This window comes from Geotrypetes seraphini, chromosome 10, assembly GCF_902459505.1.
Source record: "Geotrypetes seraphini chromosome 10, aGeoSer1.1, whole genome shotgun sequence".
Lineage (NCBI taxonomy): Eukaryota > Metazoa > Chordata > Amphibia > Gymnophiona > Dermophiidae > Geotrypetes > Geotrypetes seraphini.
In genome coordinates, this window is record NC_047093.1 from 111,527,113 (window position 1) to 111,547,820 (window position 20,708).

The following is a 20,708-nucleotide window of genomic DNA, read 5'->3' on the forward strand; positions in this document are numbered from 1 at the left end:
CTGCAAAGGAAGATCATGCCAAACGAACTTACTACACTTCTTTGAAGGGATAAACAGCCAGATGGACAAAAGGGACCCCATAGACATCATATATCTCGACTTCCAAAAAGCCTTTGACAAGGTACCTCATGAGCGGCTTCTTAGGAAACTGTGGAACCACAGGGTGGAAGGGGACGTTCATAGATGGGTTAAACAGACAGAAAGCAGAGGGTTGCAGTGAAGTGCCACTACTCGGGCTGGAGAAGGGTAACGAGCGGTGTCCCACAGGGGTCTGTACTCGGGTCGCTGCTGTTCAATGTATTTATAAATGATCTGGAAGCAGGGACAAAGTGCAAAGTTATAAAGTTTGCAGATGACACTAAACTCTGTAGCAGGGTTAAAACTATAGGAGAATGTGAAGAACTGCAAAGAGACCTGACAACATTGGAGGAGTGGGCGAATAAATGGCAGTTGAACTTCAATATAGAGAAATGCAAGGTCATGCATAAAGGGAAAAAGAACCCGATGCTCAGCTACAAAATAGGGGGGGGGTCGGTATTGGGGGAAAGTAACTTTGAAAAGGACTTGGGAGTGTTGGTGAATACAATGAAACCAACGGCGCAATGCGCGGTGGCCTCAAAGAAAGCAAACAGAATGTTGGGCATTATCAAGAAGGGTATTACAACAAGAACGAAGGAAGTCATCCTGCCGCTGTATTGGGCGATGGTGCGCCCGCACCTGGAGTATTGTGTCCAATATTGGTCACCGTACCTTAAGAAGGATATGGCAATACTTGAGAGGGTCCAGAGGAGAGCGACACGAATGATTAAGGGTATAGAAAACCTTTCATACACTGAAAAGTTAGAGAAACTGGGACTCTTCTCCCTGGAAAAGCGGAGACTCAGAGGAGACATGATAGAGACTTACAAGATTATGAAAGGCATAGAGAGGGTGGAGAGGGACAGGTTCTTCAGCATACTGGGAACTACAAAAACAAGAGGGCACTCGGAGAAATTGAAAGGGGACAGGTTTAGAACCAATGCGAGAAAGTTCTTCTTCGCTCAGAGGGTGGTGGATACCTGGAATGCGCTTCCGGAAGATGTAATAGGACAGACTACATTAAAGGGTTTCAAAGAGGGACTAGATAAATTCCTGAAGGATAGGGGATTGAAGGCTACAGATAAAGGAGGACACAGGAGCAAAAAAAAAAAAAAAAAGGGGTATAGATAAAAGGGGTTTTCAAGATATAAAGGAGTATGAATCAACAGGTTAGTCAAAAGATCACTCGTGGACCTGATGGGCTGCCGTGGGAGCGGACCGCTGGGCTCGATGGACCCTTGGTCTGACCCAGCGGAGGCAAATTCTTATGTTCTTAAGACCATGTCCACCCTGTGGTCCCGAGAATCTTTCAGCATTATTCCTCCTTCACTCAGGAGGGCAGTGCGCTTGGTCATCTGAGCCACTGCCGATTCTACCTTCGGCTGCTCAAATAGCTGCTACAAATCTGGCGCCATAGAATAATGTTTAGCTATGATCTTAGTCTAAAGGAACTTTCTGGTGTCTACCACTGCTCAGTAACCAGAGCCATGAGATGGAAAAAAGGACGTCAGTGTATTAGAAGTATTTATGATGGTACATTGAGACGTATAGGGCTGAACCTCCAACTTCAGTTCCTTTAAGGCATCTGCTATAAAACGGTGAACGTAGAAACATGATGGCAGATAAAGGCCAAATGGTCCATCCAGTCTGCCCATCCCCAGTAACCATTATCTCTTTCTCACTCCAAGAGATTCCACATGCCTATCCCAGCCCCTTTTAAATTCAGACACAGTCTCTGTCTCTACCACCTCTTCTGAGAGACTGTTCCATGCACCCTTTCTGTAAAAACAGTATTTCCTTAGATTACTCTGGAGCCTATCACCTCTTAACTTCATCCAATGCCCTCTTATTGCAGAATTTCCTTTCAAATGAAAGAGACTCGACTCATGCGCATTTACATTACGTAGGTATTTAAACGTCTCTATCATATCTCCCCTCTCCCGCCTTTCCTCCAAAGTATATAGATTGAGATCTTTAAGTCTGTCCCCATACGCCTTATGATGAAGACCACATATCATTTTAGTAGCCTTCCTCTAGATCAGGGGTCTAAAAGTTGTTCCTTGAGGGCCGCAATCCAGTCGGGTTTTCAGGATTTCCCCAATGAATATGCATGCACTGCTTTCAATGCATATTCATTGGGGAAATCCTGAAAACCCGATTGAATTGCGGCCCTCATGGAGGGACTTTGAGATCCCTGCTCTAGACTGACTCCATCCTTTTTATATCTTTTTAAAGGTGCGGCCTCCAGAATTGTACACAATATTCTAAATGAGGTCTCACCAGAGATACAGGGGCATCAATACCTCATTTTTCCTACTGGCCATACCTCTCCCTATGCAACTTAGCATCCTTCTAGCTTTCACAGTCACCTTTTCAACCTGTTTGGCCACCTTAAGCTTATCACATACAATCACACAAGTTCCGCCCTTCTGCCGTGCACATAAGTTCTTCAATCCCTAAACTGTACTGTTCCCTTGGATTTTTGCAGCTCAAATGCATTTCTTAGCATTAAATTTTAGCTGCCAAATTTCAGACCATTCTTCAAGCTTCGCCAGATCTTTCTTCATGTTATTCACATCATCCGGCGGGTCTACTCTGTTGCAAAGGCAAATATTACCCAACAACCCTTCAGCAATATTGTTTATGTTCAAATATGTTTTATTAAATTTCCAACAAAAATGCACGTAAACATTCAAAAACAGTAGCAATATCGTTTATAAAAATGTTAAAAAGAACAGGCCCAAGAACAGAAACTTGAGGCACAGCACTGGTAACATCTCTTTCCTCAGAGCGATCTCCATTGATCACTATCCTCTATCGCCTTCCACTCAACTAGTTCTTGATCCAACCCGCCACTTTGGGATCCATCTCGAGGGCACTCAGTTTGTTTATTAGATGTCTGGGTGGAACACTGTCAAAGGCTTTGCTAAAATCTAAATACACCACATCTAGCGCACGTCCTCTATCCAATTCTCTGGTCACCCAGTCAAAGAAATTGATCAGATTTGTCTGACATGATCTACCTCTAGTGAATCCATGTTGCCTCCAGTCCTGTAATCCACAGGCTGATTTAAACAGCTGACGGACAGAGGGTTCATCACCCATATCAGGGCTCTCCGACACCACTTGGCTAACTGTGCTGCAAATGGTATCAATGTCATCCAGGGTAGACACAGAATCCATGGCCTCAGTGCGCCAATTAAGGCCGGGGGCATTGGGGACCTGAACAGAGATCTCTGCAAAGGAAGGCCCTGGCAGAGAAACTTGTGGAGCACCCATCGGCAGTGCTGCATGGGTCACATTCGTAAGATACACTCTCCATATGAGCTGAACAAATTCCGGGAAACAAAGATTGGGGCTGACAATGGCTCCCTGTGAGTCCAAGACAAGGTCTGTGAGAGTTTCCCAGATTCTGTACACCTGCCCTTTGCATCACCGCCAAAAACAGGCACTGCGAGATTTTCTGCCCATTTCCTCGACCTAAACAGGCTTCCCCAGGCCTAGAGATCGAGAGGAGGTGAAGCCCAAAGTTTCACTCCCTTCCCTCGCATGCCAAGGCATGCGGTACACAGACATTTCTCCGCCAGTAAACCGATGCAATCCACACAGGAATTGAACTCCACAGAGGTGAAGGAGTCCATCCCTAATGATCTGAAATGAAATTGATGGGTTGTGAGGCAGAAAAAAGAAGTAAAAAGAAAAATCACTAAAAATCCAAGATAGCCACCGCCAGAAAATTCACACCTAAAACACCTTGTGGAAACTAAATAGAACTTTTTAAAAAATAGTGATTTTGTGTTTTTGGGAATGGGAGACTTAATCCCTATCCCCAGAAAGTGATGAAAACCCCATTTTCCACCCCCCTCCCCCTCCAGTTCTCCCATAGGAAGTAATGGGGCTGTACTTATAGGGCTAGATTTATGGCCGGGGGGCTGATTCACGAAGCGCCCTCATGCAAATGAGAGCGATCAGAATCATGCCCCCAACCGACTAAATCAGGGGTGTCAAAGTCCCTCCTCGAGGGCCGTAATCCAGTCGGGTTTTCAGGATTTCCCCAATGAATATGCATTGAAAGCAGTGCATGCACATAGATCTCATGCATATTCATTGGGGAAATCCTGAAAACCCGACTGGATTCCGGCCCTCGAGGACCGACTTTGACACCTGTGGACTAAATGGATCGCTCTCCAGCGATCCCAACACATGCGCGGCAGCAGGAACCAAAACTTTTTTTTTACTTTAGGAAACACTTTTTTTGCCAGCACTACTTTTTTGCGAGCCTGTGGTTTTAACCTGCTTTAAACCCGCGGGTTAAAACCATGGGCTTTCACTGCAGGGAAGAGCAGGAGAATCGGGGAAATTGAGCAGGAGAATTGGGGCAGAGCAGGGCGGCAGGAGAATCGGGGCAGAGAGTCGGGGCAGAGAGCAGAAGATTCGGGCAGAGAAGGGCAGCAGGAGAATCATGGCAGAGAGCAGGAGAATCAGGGCAGAGCAGAGCTGCAAGAGAATCGGGGCAGAGAGTCGGGGCAGAAGAGAGCAGGGCGGCAAGAGAGCTGGAGAATCAAGGCAGAGTGTTGGGGCAGAGAGCAGGAGATGCAGTCAGAAAGGACGTGAGCAACTGGTCCCCAGCAGTCGCTTATTTCTTGATCGGCCAGCCCAGTCAGTGTTCCAGTTTTGGTTTACTGAATCGCCTACTTACTTTGCATGCCATTTCCCCTCATTTGCATGCACGGATCAGATCAGAGGATGTCACTATTATATACCATCTCCTTTGATCTCTGCATTAGAGAGTTGCGTGGGGACAGAAATCCCACCCGTCCCCGTGAGGAATCCCTCCATCCCCACCCATCCCCGCGAGGAATCCCCCCATCCCCACCCGTCCCCGTGAGGAATCCCCTCCGTCCCCACGAGGAATCCCCTCTGTCCCTACCTGTCCCTATAAACTACAGAAATAGTTATTTCATTTAATTATGCTACTGAATTAAAGGCTCTGGTAGAAACCCATTTACAAATAAGCAAAAAGACTTTATTAATTTGGAAATATTAATTGGGAAGAATACATACTTTGTAAACAGATTTCTACCAGAGCCTCTAATGTTTATAAATTTTTATCAACACAACTAATATACTACTTTATCCTGAAGCAAAAAAAAAAATAATTTTTTTCCTACCTTTATTGCCTGGTTTCTGCTTTCCTCATGTTCTCATTCAATTCCTTCCATCCACTGTCTCTCTTCTCTCTGCGTCTTCCATTTGCTCTGTTACTGTGCCTCTCCCTTTCTCCCCCCTTCCAAATTGATCCGGCGCCCATCTTCTTCCCTCCGCTCCCCCCATAGTCTGGCATCTCTGTCTTCTTCCCTGCCAGCGTCTTCTCCCCACTCTCTCTTCCCCATTTCCTTTCAGCGTCCTTCTCCCCCCATCTTCCCCATGTTCTGTCAGCATCCTTCTCCCTCCTCTGTCTTCCACATGTGCTTTCAGTGTCCTTCTCCCCCCTGTCTTCCCCATGTCCTTTCAGCGTCCTTCTCCCCCTCTGTCTTCCCCATGTCCTTTCAGCGTCCTTCTCCCCCCCATCTTCCCCATGTCCTTTGTCTTCCCCATGTGCTTTCAGCGTCCTTCTCCACCCTTTTGTCTTCCCCAGTGCTTTCAGCTCCTTTTCCCCCCTCAGTTTTACCTTAAGCACCTTTTCCTCTCCACTCCACCTTTCCTCCCTTTCTCCCTCCCTGCCCCTTACCTTTGTGGCGCAATACCCGCCCGACTGACAACAGAACAGGCCCGGTCCAACAAACCTCCCTGCCTTGTAGCCGCGAATCTAAATTACCTTCTTACAGCAGCTGGAGTATTGAAGCTGCTGTAAGAAAGTAATTAAGATTCGCGGCTACAGGGCAGGGAGGTTTGACGGACTGGGCCTATTGTCGGTCGGTCGGGAGACCTGGCTGGCTGTGCTGCACCCGCCCCGGGACCGCCCCCCACCTTGTACCAATGCCTTTTCCCTGCCTGCCCTACCGCAACACACGAACGGAAGTCTTCACGATGTCAGCGCTGACGTCGGAGGGAGGGAGGGAAGACTTCCGTTCAGCTGTGTGCAGCAGGGCTGAGGGCAGGTAGGGAGACGAGCCTTGCGGCTGAATACATCCAGCCCCGCAGGAACCCCGCGACCCTCGGAGGCGTCCCCACGGGATCCCCGCGACCCTAGGGGGCGTCCCCACAGGATCCCCGCAACCCTAGGGGGCGTCCCCACGGGATCCCTGTGACCCGAAGGGGGATTCCCGTCGTCCCCGTTCCCATGCAGCTCTCTACTCTGCATTCCAATTGTATAACACCACAGTTTGGTTTGAATTTTATTCACCAAGCACTCAATTAATGCTCAAGTTTTGTTAGATCTTCAGCAAATCAATTAAACCACACTAAAGGAGGAAAATTAGAACAATCAGAGCTAACTAATAATTTGTGGTCAATCTAAAATATAGCAAAACACTAATTTCATTCTGATAATGGACTCATGAGAATGAACATATGAAAAAGTGACATACGTATTCCCGGTATGTTTTCAACAGGAATCTGATGAACACCTTCTTTGAAGCAGTTGAGTCCTGGATAAACCTTGCGAATCTGTGCCTGTTTTCGTTCGATCAATTTCTTGATTATCTTAATAAAACAATTGCAGAAATACTGACTTTGTACAGGACTTGACAAACATAATAAAGGATTACAAATTATCTAGGTTATAATTTACTCCTGGCGGAATTCTGCACTACTGCGCAATGCAGAATTTGCACAGAATTCTACAGGGGCACAGAAATACTTGAGTTCTGTGCAGATTTTGGTGTCGGGTTGGCACTTCATCACTGCAGCCAGAATTATTGCCGGCAACATGTTTGGGCAGCCTCTGTGGGCTCTTCAGGTTTCCTTCTACTGCGGTCCCACCCTCGATTATGTCACTTCCTCTTTCTTCAGCGGGACAGCAGTAGAGGGAAGTATGCAGAACCAGCAGCAGGTTACCATTAACTGGAATTGCCATCACAGGGCTAGTGGATAGGAATGCTGGATTGGGGACAATGGGAAGAGTGTGAAAGATGCTGGCTGAGGGAAATACTTGAGGTCTGCACAGATTTTGGTGTTGAGTCAGAAATCCCTTGCTAAAGCCCAAATTGCTGCCAGCAACATCTTCAGGAAGCCTGCATGGGCTCTGCAGCCTTCTCTCTACCATGATCTCACACTCAATGAAGTCACTTCTTTTTTGGCAGGACCGTGGTAGAGGGAAGCCGGCAGCAGGTTACCATTAATTGGAATCAGTGTCACAGATGCAATGGACAGGAATACATAATTGGGGACAATGGGGAGAGAGTGAGAGATGCTGGCTGTGGAATTTCGGAACAAATCTTTGATTGGTTCTCTTCTTATTTTTCAAACCGTACCTCTGTAGTATCTTTCAATAACACATCATCAACTGTATTCAAAAATAAATTTGGCATCCCTCAGTGATCTATACTTTCCCCTCTTCTTTTCAATATCTATTTGGCCTCCCTGCTCACTTTATGTCAATCCATTGGTCTTACCGCATACGCTTATGCAGATGATATTCAGATTATCCATCCCTTGACGCATCCAATCCCAATGACATCAGCCTCGTCAATTTGAATCTTGATAAGCTCAGCCAATGGCTTTGTGATAACATGCTTTCACTAAATATCTCCAAAACTAATTGTTTATTTACTCTTCCCTTGGAAAGAAAATATTCACTTATCATCCTCGATCAACATCAAAGGCACATTAATAAACTCCGTCAATTCAATCAAAATTCTCGGAGTAATAATTGACAAAAAACTCTCTTATCACCTTCAGATTAGCGCAGTTGTCAAAAATTGTTTTTGGAAACTCAGAATGGTCAGATCTTTAGCTAACATTCTTGATCCACAATCTCTTAACATTTTAATTCATTCACTCATAATTTCCAAACTTGACTACTGCAATTCTCTACTCAAAGGTGTCTGTCAAAAAGATATCAGAAGTTTACAACTAATACAAATCATGGCCATAAAAATTATAACAAACAAGAAAAAATTTGACCATGTCACTCCCTTGCTGAAAGGTGCACACTGGTTGCCAATCCATCATCACATTACTTATAAAATTGCCTTAATCTCTTTTAAAACTATGGACTCCAAGGTACCTTCTTTTATTCATAAGCTCCTCATTCCTCATGATCCTCCAAGAACTTTACAATCTGCGTCTCAGCACCTTCTTTGTATCCCATCCTTAAAAATCAACTTAATTCGCCACAATAGCCCTTACAATGTAGAATCTGTTACCACCACATTTAAGGTCTGAGAAAAATCTTGATATATTTAAAGGCAGTCTTAAAAGCGTCTTATTTAAAGACGCTTATGAATTTTAAAGTACCTTAGGGTCCTTTCATGCCAAATGCTGTTCATTTATATTTAACTCTGAGATGATCCTTCCCTTTTCCTCTTGTTTTTATCTTGGTTGTTCTCTTTTCTTTAAAAATTGTATTTCTCCCTACCATCCCATTGTTTCCATGTAAGTACTGTCATGTCATTAATAAATCTGTTTAATTTTTTAACTGTTAAACGCTTAGAATGTATGATTGGCATTTTTATAAAAAATTTTAATAAATTCAGAAACTTGGAGGAGAGATGTTGGCTGTGGGGGGGCGGGTAGAGATGCTAGCTGTGGGGGAAAATAAGGTTAAAGATGCTGGCTCTTTGTTTTCTCTAGTATAATTGTACTGAAATTCTGGATGATAATTAGCAAAAATATTGTTTAAATGTTGTAAAATAAACTTGCAGAATTTGCAAATTTTGTTTGCAGAATTTGTATTTATTTTGTGCAGAGTTATGTGAGGATTAATAAATGTTACTCATTTCATGGTCCTAGGATGGTTGTGTGGATAATGAAAGGACACTATAAATCACAGACATTGTACAACAACTGCTAGAAAAATAAACTGGAAGGGCACAACAAAAAAGAAAGATCTCTTCACATTCCAACATTCTGGATACATTCATTATCCAAGGACAAGCAGGCAGGATTATTCTCACGTATGGGTGACTTCTCTGGCAGAACCCCAGCGCAGACATTGTAAGTAAAGGATATGCTTACAACTTTAAAAGCTTTGGGCGTGCCTGCAGAATCCGTGCGTCAGCCCTCCCATATCTTCCCATGCAGAAGAGCCCCAGGGCTAGATGCACTAAACAGGATCAGTAAGACCGCATGAGTCCGCTCTGCTTTGATTTTTGGGCAATTCTAAAAGAGCTATTGATGCACTAAAAGGTTTGCATGCAAATGATTCGCGTGGAAGTTCGTCATAATCCCCATCGCTCCAATGCAATTGATCGCTGTGAGAGTAACTCTCACACATGCGCAGAGCCGGCAGGGAAAGCCCAAACAGGTGAGAGGCCAGGAAAGCCCCAAAGCAGCCTCCTGCCATTCAGCTATTCAGGACAGGAAACCTTTTTTTTTTTTTTTATTTTATTTTTTTAATGGACACAAATGCTGTGTGTGTGTTACACACACAATATCTGCCCCATAAAAAAAGAAAAAAGCCCCCCTTGCCGATGACGGCCCTCCCTGACATCTCCCAGACGAACCGGTACCGGGGACCAACCCCCCTCCCCTGCGCCAGCAAAAATTGGCAGGAGGGATACCTACTCCCTCCTGCCAACGGAGGCACCCCTGTGGTCAGGCGCCACCCACCCAAACCATCTCCTACCTCTCCCCCCCCAAAAAAAAAGGCAGGAGGAATGCCCATTCCCTCCTGCCACCGGGGATACAAAGGGAAGAACCTAAAGTCCTGATTGGCTCAGATGTCTAAGGCCCTGCCTCTTGAGAGGGGTTTTAGATGTCTGAACCCTTCAGGGCTTTAAGCCCCTCCCCGTGCATCACATGATGCACCAAAGAGGGGAAGGCCCGCCATTTTGGATCGGTAGGCCTCAGGAGCTGGTAGGACCAAGGTTCCCTCCTGCTCTCTTCACACAAAGGTACTGGGAGGTTCAGGTGAGCATCCGGTGGCAGGAGGGAATGGGTATTCCGCCTTCCTTTTTGGGGGGAAGGGTAGGGGATGGTTGGGGGGGCCTTCATTGGCAGGAGTGAGTGGTCTTCTCTCCTGCCAATTTTTTCTCACGCAGAGAAGGGAAGTCGGCAAGGTAGGAGGGAGGGAGTGGGCATACCTCTTGCAAATTTTTTTCTTACATGAAGGAGGGGGTCAGCAAGGCTGGAGGGAGTGGGCATTCCTTTGCTGTTTTTTACAGGTGCGGGGGACGGTGGTTGGTCCCCAGTGCTGGTTCATCAGGGAGACGTTGCAGGTGTGTGCTTTTTTTCAGGTTTTTTAAAATGGGGCAGATACACATGTGCACAGCAGCTGTGCCTACTTAAAAAAGTGCCGGTAAGACAGGTAAGCGACTGGTCTTAACCAGTCGCTTTTTCTTGTGCATCACCTATTGATGTTAGTGCATCAATCGCTCTGGTAGTTTGCATGGGGTTTTAATATTAAATAGCTAATTTGCATGGCCAGATCAGAAAATGGGCAATTGAAGGGACAAACACGTGGTGAGCCGTTTGTGCGATCACAGCTAAAGCAGTCAAAACTGGTTTAGCAACGATCGCTGACTTTAGTGCATCTAGGCCCCAGTTTCTTCCTTTTCTGTCAAAATGGAGAAGCCTGGCATATGTACTTTCTAATTTCTTCTCTTCTTTTTTTCTAGAAACGATTTTGTGACGGATGGGGGAGTGCTTCACATATGACGAACGGGGCTCCAATTTCTCCTTCCCACTGCCTGCTGAGGCAGGAGACAGGCTTTTGCAACCTAGCCACCATCCTCAAGCAGCCTCTACTAGCAGACAGCAGTCCAGTATAGGAGGTGCAGGTACGAACTAACAGCGTGAACTATGCAACTTTGACAGGCGCCAGTTGGATACCCAGTAGCAGCTTAAATAGGCACTAGTACAGGACTATGCTGGGGATCGCTTCATCACAGTCGCCTCCCTCATTGGCAATACCATCATTGGGGGAGCCACATAAGAGACCCAAGAAGCACGAGCATATGACCTCCCCCTCCAGGGTCACTTCAGAATCTTCCCAATCTTCAACTCCAGTTGCATGCCACTGGCGATGGCACAAAGAGACTGGCTTGCCATCCTGTCGGTCGGTGTCCTCCCTGAAATGCGCCTCCTCAGTGGGGTCACCGGTGCCTCAACTCTTGACCTAGCCTGTGTCCATGGCACCTTTGCCATAGGCAGGGCCAGCACCACCCCTGTTAGAACAGCTCTTTCAGCTGCTGCAGTCAGAATTTCCGGGGCTTTTGCAGGCAAATGCAGTATCAGCTCCTGCCTCTAAAGCCCCTGTTAAGGAACTGCCTGAGTGACACAAAGAACCTCAAATAAGTCGCTAATCTCAGACCTACATTCTTCAAGAAGCATCACCTGACTCTGATGCCCATCATTGGCGCACCTCATGGGTGTCTGGTGTAGACACACATGGCAACATCCACCATGGACTTCTGCAGTTGACCCGCAAGATCATCACCTGGCATCCTAGTCATGGCAGGAGACCTCATCCTTGCACTCTAGATGCTCCTCTCATTGTTCTTCATGATCTTCTTGACATTCTCCTCAGCACTCCCCCATGTGGCATGTTTCATTACAGTCTGCCTTCAAGGGTTCTTATTTGGATGTCTCCCTGCTCTTCCAGCTTTTGCCCTGGTTTTTCAGCAAATGAATTTTCCAGCCTCCCCTTGGGCCAGAGATTGCCTCTGAACCCAGGGGTTCCAGGTCTTCCCTTACCCAGACAACTGGCTGATACAGGCTGCTACACTTCATCTGGCTCACTGAACAATGTAAGCCACAGTTCGTCTGTTGCAGCTCCTGGGATTCCAAATCAACTACCAGAAGTCCCATCTGAACCCCACACAAGTGGGGTTCAAGATCAACTACCAGAAGTCCCATCTGGACCCCACAAAAGTCCTAGAGTTTACTGGAGCCCACTTGGACATGACTCAGACTTGGGCCTTCCTGCTCCAACAGAGACTTGACATGCTGATTCAGCTCTGCTGAGCAGCCTCTACTCATCACATCATGGCAGGCCAGATGCTGAAGATTCTTGGATACATGGCCTCCACATATATGTAGCCCTCCATAGTCTATGTGGTCAGGGAGCCTGAGTGGGTGCTTTCAATTCAATGGTCTCCAGCAACTGGATGGCTTTCACAATAGATCAGAGTAACCTTGGCCTTCAACGCTTCACTTCAATGGTGGATGTATCCTATCAACCTCTCCACGGGCCTCTTATTTCAGCCTCTGCCACACCAGAGGATTCTGATGACCGATGCCTCCACACTGTTCTGGGAAGCTCATCTCGACAATCTCTATACCCAAAGCTTGTGGAGCTACTTGGAGAGACTCCTCCACAACAACCTCTTCGAGCTGTGGGTGATTCACAAAGATCTCTGTGCTTTCCAGGAACACTTTCTCAATCAAGTCATACTCATTCATATGGATAACCAAGTAGTGATCTGCTATGTGAACACACAGGGAGGCACCGAATCTTGCCGCCTTTGCCAGGAAACAATCCAGATCAGGTAGTTTCCTGTGATGTGTATCTAAAGACTGTCTACCTAGAAGGACTGCAGAATCTCCTTGCAAACAAATTGAGCAAACTGCTGCAGTCGCACAAGTGGTCCCTGAATCTCACTATTGTGCACCAGCTGATTTCAGTTTGGGGGACCACAGAAGTGGATCTTTTTGCTTCCCCGACAATCACAAACTTCTGTTCTTCTGTTCCAGGCTATACACCCCCAACCATCTGGAATTCAATGCCTTTCTCTTCAATTGGAGTCACCACTTCCTATGTTCCTTCCATCCTTTCCTGCTCATAGGGAAAACTCTGTTCAAGCTTCACTGGGAATGGGCCGCCATAATCCTCATAGCATCTAGATGGCTATGACAACCATGATTTCCTCTCCTTCTGTGACTTATGTTGAGGGAACCTATTACCCTTCCAGTATTTCCAACGCTGCTGATACAGAACGAGGGTTTCTTCCTTCATCTGAACCTTCGCTCCCTGAACTTACAGCATAGTTGCTATCCCTCAGCTGCTAGATGCCAAAACACTCTCGTCCTCGGTGTCAGCCATCCTGGAAGCCTCTAGGAAGCCTTCTATGCAATGCTCCTATCACTTCAAGTGGAGTCGCTTCAAATGGTGGTGCATTGCTCATTCGTTAGATCACAGCACTTGTCCTCTGCCATCAGTACTTGACTATTTTCTGCACCTGTCTGACTCTGGCCTTCAAAGCCCTTCCATCAGAATCCACCTTAGCGCGATCGGCGTCTATCATCTGCCGCTAGAAGGCAAACCACTCTCTAGACACCCGTTGGTGTCCAAATTCATGAAGGGCTTGCTTCATACCAGACCACCAATCAAGCTTCCAGCTGTGCCTTGGGGCCTTAATTTAGTTCTCTCTGCCCTGATGAAGACTCCCTTAGAGCCACTCTCATGTTCATCGCTCAAGTATCTTACCTGGAAAGTGACCTTCCTGATTGCCCTCACATCCGCACATTGAGTGAGCGAACTCCAAGCTCTTGTGTCAGATCCTCCTTATATAACATTCTACCATGCTAAAGTGGTCCTTTGCACCCACCAGTCCATTGTGCTCCCTGTGTTCTGCCCAAAGCCATACTCTCACCCCAACGAGGAGGTTCACACCCTGGACCTCAAGCTAGCTCTTGCCTACTACCTGACCTCCATGCAGCTGTCTTTTGATCCCAGTAGACTGGGTGTCTCTGTTTCCAAAAGGACCATCTCTTTATGGCTTACTGACTGTTATCTCTTTCTACTATACTAGGGATGGACTGCCCTTGATGGCCGTGTCATATTGCACAAAGTCCGAGCCATGGCCGCTACTATAGCTTATCTCCACTTGACTCCTATTGAAGACATTTGTAGGGCAGCCACCTAGTCCTCTGTTCACACCTTCACTACTCATTCATTACTGCCTTGAGGCACATTCCAGCAGAGAGAGGCAGTTTGACCAAGCTATTTTACAACATTTAATCATCCTTTGAAGCCAAGGTCCCCTTCATCCCACCTGGTCTCACCAGACTCATGGTGGATAGCAGACACTCTGTTTTCAAAACCATGATCCTGGCAGCTAGGGAGTCCCATATGTGAGAATAACCCTGCTTGCTTGTCCTTGGATAAAGCAGTTACTTTCTTATAACAGGTATTATCTGAGGACAGCAGGCAGTTATTTTCACAACCTTCTTGCCTTCCCTTCTTGGCTTGGAACTGAACTGGGACTCTTCCACATCGTGGAAAGATATGGGAGGGCATGGACATGTCCATGACTCTTAAAATTGTAAGCACATCCTTTACTTACAACGTCTGCGATGGGGTCCACCAGAGATGTCACCCAAACGTGAGAATAACTGCCTGCTGTCCTCAAATAACACCTGTTACAAGAAAGTAAATGTGCTGAAGTGTAACCAGAAAAAAGCCCACTTTTGGAAAGGAATTGAAAGTTTGAAAATATTTATTACTGGTAGAAGTTCCATTAGATTTATCCACAACCTTCTTGCAGCAAATGCCAAAACTGTCTTTCAAGAGCTAGTTCTGAGTGTACATCTAAAAACCACATTTGAGACAGTTATTTATTTATTTAAAAATTTGTATACCACATAAAAACTATGCGGTTTACAAAATTACATGCATACATATTTAAGAAATGTTAAACATTTTACAAGAGAAACACAAAAAGACATTAACTAACGGTATTATTAAAATCTTCTTTTAAATTCATCCTACAAGGTGTAAATACAAAATCATTTACAGGACAGGAAGGCATGAACAGAGAATAGCATAACGGTAGATAAACTGAAAAAAGAGATTAGGCTCTTACCTTGATAATATCTTTTCCAGTAAATAGGGATGGCATCCTGAACCGTGGGTCTTCAATCCACTCCCACAAATCTATAACAGCAGATACTGATCACTGTTTTCAGTACCTCCTCCTTCTCCCTGCTACCCCTAGTCAGTTAGAGGCTCATAATCAAAACTCTGAAACTTCCAAAAACCAGCTAAGTCAACACTTGGACATCCTAATAGCAGGGACGTCCAAGTGCCAATAATCAAAACCAACTTTCTGGATGTGCAACAGCACTTCTAAGCTGCTGTGCATCCACAGTTCCAAGGGGCATGTTGGGAAGTGTGTTATGGGTGGGAATCAGGATTAAACCTGGACGTACTGTAGCAATAATCAAAGCTTTTGTAGAGTGAACTTAGACGCTAGCAGTTAGACCTATTTTAGTTGCATCTAAGTGCCCCAAAGCTGCCCACAATGACCAGATGACCACTGGAGAGATTAAGGTATGAACCTCCTTACTCCCCCAATGGTCACCGATCCCCTCCCACCTCCCAGAGATGGGGAAAAACAGCATATTGAGGGCTTGCCATCAGTTGATCAGGGCAGAGGAATCCTCTTCAGCTGAGCTGGTTTTGGGGATTCCTGCCGACTCAGCTGATGAGGATTCCCCCTGTCAGGATCAGCTGAACTAGCAGGAAAATTCCTCTATCCCTCCCTCATAGGCACCGATCCCCCCGCCCCCTCCACAGAGAGCTCCTGCACTACACTCCTCTCCCCAACATCCCTCAACATCTCTGAAAGCATTGGCAAAACCTCCCGCATCACCCAACACCCCCAACAGCACTGGCATATCACCCGACAGCACTGGCAAACCTCCCACCCCCACATTAGTAACATAGTAACATAGTAGATGACGGCAGATAAAGACCCGAATGGTCCATCCAGTCTGCCCAACCTGATTCAATTTAAATTTTTTTTTTTTTTTCTTCTTAGCTATTTCTGGGCGAGAATCCAAAGCTTTACCCGGTACTGTGCTTGGGTTACAACTGCCGAAATCTCTGTTAAGACTTACTCCAGCCCATCTACACCCTCCCAGCCATTGAAGCCCTCCCCTGCCCATCCTCCTCCAAACGGCCATACACAGACGCAGACCGTACAAGTCTGCCCAGTAACTGGCCTAGTTCAATCTTTAATATTATTTTCTGATTCTAAATCTTCTGTGTTCATCCCACGCTTCTTTGAACTCAGTCACAGTTTTACTCTCCACCACCTCTCTAGGGAGCGCATTCCAGGCATCCACCACCCTCTCCGTAAAGTAGAATTTCCTAACATTGCCCCTGAATCTACCACCCCTCAACCTCAAATTATGTCCTCTGGTTTTACCATTTTCCTTTCTCTGGAAAAGATTTTGTTCTACGTTAATACCCTTTAAGTATTTGAACGTCTGAATCATATCTCCCCTGTCTCTCCTTTCCTCTAGGGTATACATATTCAGGGCTTCCAGTCTCTCCTCATACGTCTTCTGGCGCAAGCCTCCTATCATTTTCGTCACCCTCCTCTGGACCGCCTCAAGTCTTCTTACGTCTTTCGCCAGATACGGTCTCCAAAACTGAACACAATACTCCAAGTGGGGCCTCACCAATGACCTGTACAGGGGCATCAACACCTTCTTCCTTCTACTGACTACGCCTCTCTTTATACAGCCCAGAATCCTTCTGGCAGCAGCCACTGCCTTGTCACACTGTTTTTTCGCCTTTAGATCTTCGGACACTATCACCCCAAGGTCCCTCTCCCCGTCCGTGCATATCAGCTTCTCTCCTCCCAGCATATACGGTTCCTTCCTATTATTAATCCCCAAATGCATTACTCTGCATTTCTTTGCATTGAATTTTAGTTGCCAGGCATTAGACCATTCCTCTAAAGTTTGCAGATCCTTTTTCATATTTTCCACTCCCTCTTCGGTGTCTACTCTGTTACAAATCTTGGTATCATCTGCAAAAAGGCACACTTTTCCTTCTAACCCTTCAGCAATGTCACTTACATACATATTGAACAGGATTGGCCCCAGCACCAAACCCTGAGGGACTCCACTAGTCACCTTTCCTTCGAGCGACTTCCATTAACCACCACCCTCTGGCGTCTGTCCGACAGCCAGTTTCTGACTCAGTTCACCACTTTGGGTCCTAACTTCAGCCCTTCAAGTTTGTTCAACAGCCTCCTATGAGGAACTGTATCAAAGGCTTTGCTGAAATCCAAGTAAATTACATCTAGCATATGTCCTCGATCCAGCTCTCTGGTCACCCAATCAAAAAATTCAATCAGGTTCGTTTGGCACGATTTACCTTTTGTAAAGCCATGTTGCCTCGGATCCTGTAACCCATTAGATTCAAGGAAATACACTATCCTTTCTTTCAGCAACACTTCCATTATTTTTCCAACAACTGAAGTGAGGCTCACCGGCCTGTAGTTTCCTGCTTCATCCCTGTGACCACTTTTATGAATAGGGACCACATCCGCTCTCCTCCAATCCCCAGGAATCACTCCCGTCTCCAGAGATTTGTTGAACAAGTCTTTAATAGGACTCGCCAGAACCTCTCTGAGCTCCCTTAGAATCCTGGGATGGATCCCGTCTGGTCCCATCGCTTTGTCCACCTTCAGTTTTTCAAGTTGCTCATAAACACCCTCCTCTGTGAACGGCGCAGAATCTACTCCATTTTCTCGTGTAACTTTGCCAGACAATCTCGGTCCTTCTCCAGGATTTTCTTCTGTGAACACAGAACAGAAGTATTTGTTTAGCACATTTGCTTTCTCCTCATCACTCTCCACATATTTGTTCCCAGCATCTTTTAGCCTAGCAATTCCATTTTTTATCTTCCTCCTTTCACTAATATATCTGAAAAAATTTTTATCTCCCTTTTTTACATTTTTAGCCATTTGTTCTTCCGCCTGTGCCTTCGCCAAACGTATCTCTCTCTTGGCTTCTTTCAGTTTCACCCTGTAGTCCTTTCTGCTCTCCTCTTCTTGGGTTTTTTAATATTTCATGAACGCCAACTCTTTCGCCTTTATTTTCTCAGCCACTAGGTTGGAGAACCATATCGGCTTCCTTTTTCTCTTGTTTTTATTGATTTTCTTCACATAAAGGTCCGTAGCCATTTTTATCGCTCCTTTCAGCTTAGACCACTGTCTTTCCACTTCTCTTATGTCCTCCCATCCTAACAGCTCTTTCTTCAGGTACTTTCCCATTGCATTAAAGTCCGTACGTTTGAAATCTAGGACTTTAAGTATCGTGCGGCCGCTCTCCACTTTAGCCGTTATATCAAACCAAACCGTTTGATGATCGCTACTACCCAGGTGAGCACCCACTCGAACATTAGAGATACTCTCTCCATTTGTGAGAACCAGATCCAATATCGCTTTTTCCCTTGTGGGTTCCGTCACCATTTGTCTGAGCAGAGCCTCTTGATAGGCATCCACAATCTCCCTACTTCTTTCCGATTCCGCAGACGGAACATTCCAGTCCGCATCCGGCAGGTTGAAATCTCCCAACAGCAGAACCTCCTCTTTCCTTCCAAACTTTTGGATATCCACAATCAGATCCTTATCAATTTGCTGCGATTGAGTCGGAGGTCTGTAGACTACACCCACGTAGATAGAAGTTCCATCTTCTCTTTTCAGAGCAATCCATATCGCTTCTTCCTCTCCCCAGGTCCCTTGCATTTCGGTCGCTTGGATATTGATCTTTACATAGAGAGCTACTCCTCCACCTTTATGACAATCTCTGTCCTTCCTAAAAAGATTATATCCCGGTATGTTTGCATCCCATCCATGTGATTCACTGAACCATGTCTCTGTGATAGCAACAATATCTAGATCTGCCTCTAATATCAGGGCTTGCAGATCATGAACTTTGTTGCTTAGACAGCGAGCATTTGTGGTCATCGCTTTCCAGCTATTTTTCAGCGATAATCTCCTTTTTCGTATGGATTTTTGTGTCGTTTCACTTTCCGTTGCAATACTAAGAAATGAGTTGCTGATATTGCTTATGTTGCAGTCTTTACTACTATCAAATCTTTTCTTTTGCTGGGGGTGGTCTCTATAATTGTCCTTCGTACATACACCACCCCCACCTTCTAGTTTAAATGCCTAGAAAAATATTGTCTAAATTTCTCTGCAAGGTTTCTTTTTCCTGCTGTAGTAATATGTAGCCCATCAGTGCAATATAGCTTCTTGTCCTTCCATGTATTTCCCCATCCTCCTATGTACCTGAAGCCTTCTTGATGACACCAGGCTCTGAGCCATCTATTAAAGTCCTCTGTGTTTTTCACTCTTTGCTCTCCTTTTCCATATGCAGGCAGTATTTCAGAAAAAGCTAAAGTCTTTACAAAAGGTTTCACGCCCTCACCAAGCTCCCGAAAAGCTTTCTGTGCTGCAAGTGTGGAGTTGTTGGCCAGGTCATTTGTTCCCAGATGGATAACAACATCAGTGTTAAAATCCTTAGTTTCTTCCTTAATTATAGTCAGTATTTGCCTGGAACTCCTGGTAGCTGAGGATCCTGGAAGACATTTCACTATTTTGGTCTCCTCGCCCTGTGTTCCAAGGTTAATGCCTCTGATGATGGAATCCCCCAACAGTAATAGTTTTCTGTTTTGGGCTTTTTTATTTGTACTTAGGGTGCGCTTGTTCTCTTGAGTTACCTTCATTGGTTCCAGTCCCACCTCCCTTCTGTTTTCCTGAGTATCGCAGTGCACTAGTGGAGCGAAGGAATTCTGTAGAGGTAATATTAGTGAAGGTGGATGTTTCTGTGTTACATGTCGCAGTCTTCCTGAGCCTACTGTGACCCATTTATTCCTGGGCTGTTTTATTCTTTGAGGTAGAGGTGGTAAGTTGGTATGATTTTGTGGAGTGATGGAAGCTGCTTTAATTGTATTCAATTCCTGTTTAAGTTTGCAGAGCTCCTCCTTAATACTGGCAAGTTGAAGACAGATGGGGCAAGCCTTAAGCCTCCAAATAGTATGTCTTGGAATTAAAGCACCACAGTGATTGCATAGAATAAAGGTCATTTTGATTGGTTGTGAAGTGACTTGATTTGAGTAGTCCTGATTATATGGGTCTCTATATATGAATAGTGGTCCCTGGGGTTGGTGGGACTATAAGTATAGGCTCTATACTACCTAAAACACAGTATTTTAAACAAAACTGCAGGTTCTATCAGTGCTACCCTAAAACACAGGATTTATAACAGGATTTTCCCTACTTTAGTCACCCTGAGCCACAGGCACCAGAAATATAGGCTCTATACCACCTAAAACACAGTATTTTAAACAAAAATGCAGGAAGAGGAAATAAAATTTAACAGAGGAAAGAGAAGGATTTTTTGTGCTTTTTTATATTTTTTTTTAGTAAGAAACAGCACAACATTACCCAATACTCCCATACCTTGTGCTGCAAAATCAGCAGGAGGGAAGCCCATTCCCTCCTGCCTATAGGGCCAAAAAAGATAGACGTGTTAAGGACCAAAACTTATGCATAGGTCATTTTCGAAAATAAAAGATAGATGTCTGGCAGCTTTGAAAATGGACATTTTTTCTACTGGTTTTGTGGACATCTTGCCCAAAACATCCAATCTTAGACTTCAAAATAATGATAGTTAGCAGAAAGTTCAGAGATATAGCCTTCAGGCAGCAGACAGTCCAGGCAGAAGAATCGACAACGATGGGTGGGGTGTTCAGCAAATCATCCCTACCATACCTATCTACT

At 45.4% G+C, this 20,708-nt stretch overlaps 1 protein-coding gene across 3 annotated transcripts in view; it reads right to left on the minus strand.

Annotated features, from left to right (window-relative positions):
• KAT2A (lysine acetyltransferase 2A) overlaps positions 1–20,708 on the minus strand; it is a 380,318-nt gene that overhangs the window by 42,261 nt on the left and 317,349 nt on the right. For all 3 annotated transcript variants that reach the window (XM_033960567.1, XM_033960566.1, XM_033960568.1), the window contains one exon: positions 6,609–6,723. In XM_033960567.1, coding sequence (XP_033816458.1) covers positions 6,609–6,723 — 115 coding nt within the window. The remainder of the gene's footprint in view (positions 1–6,608; positions 6,724–20,708) is intronic.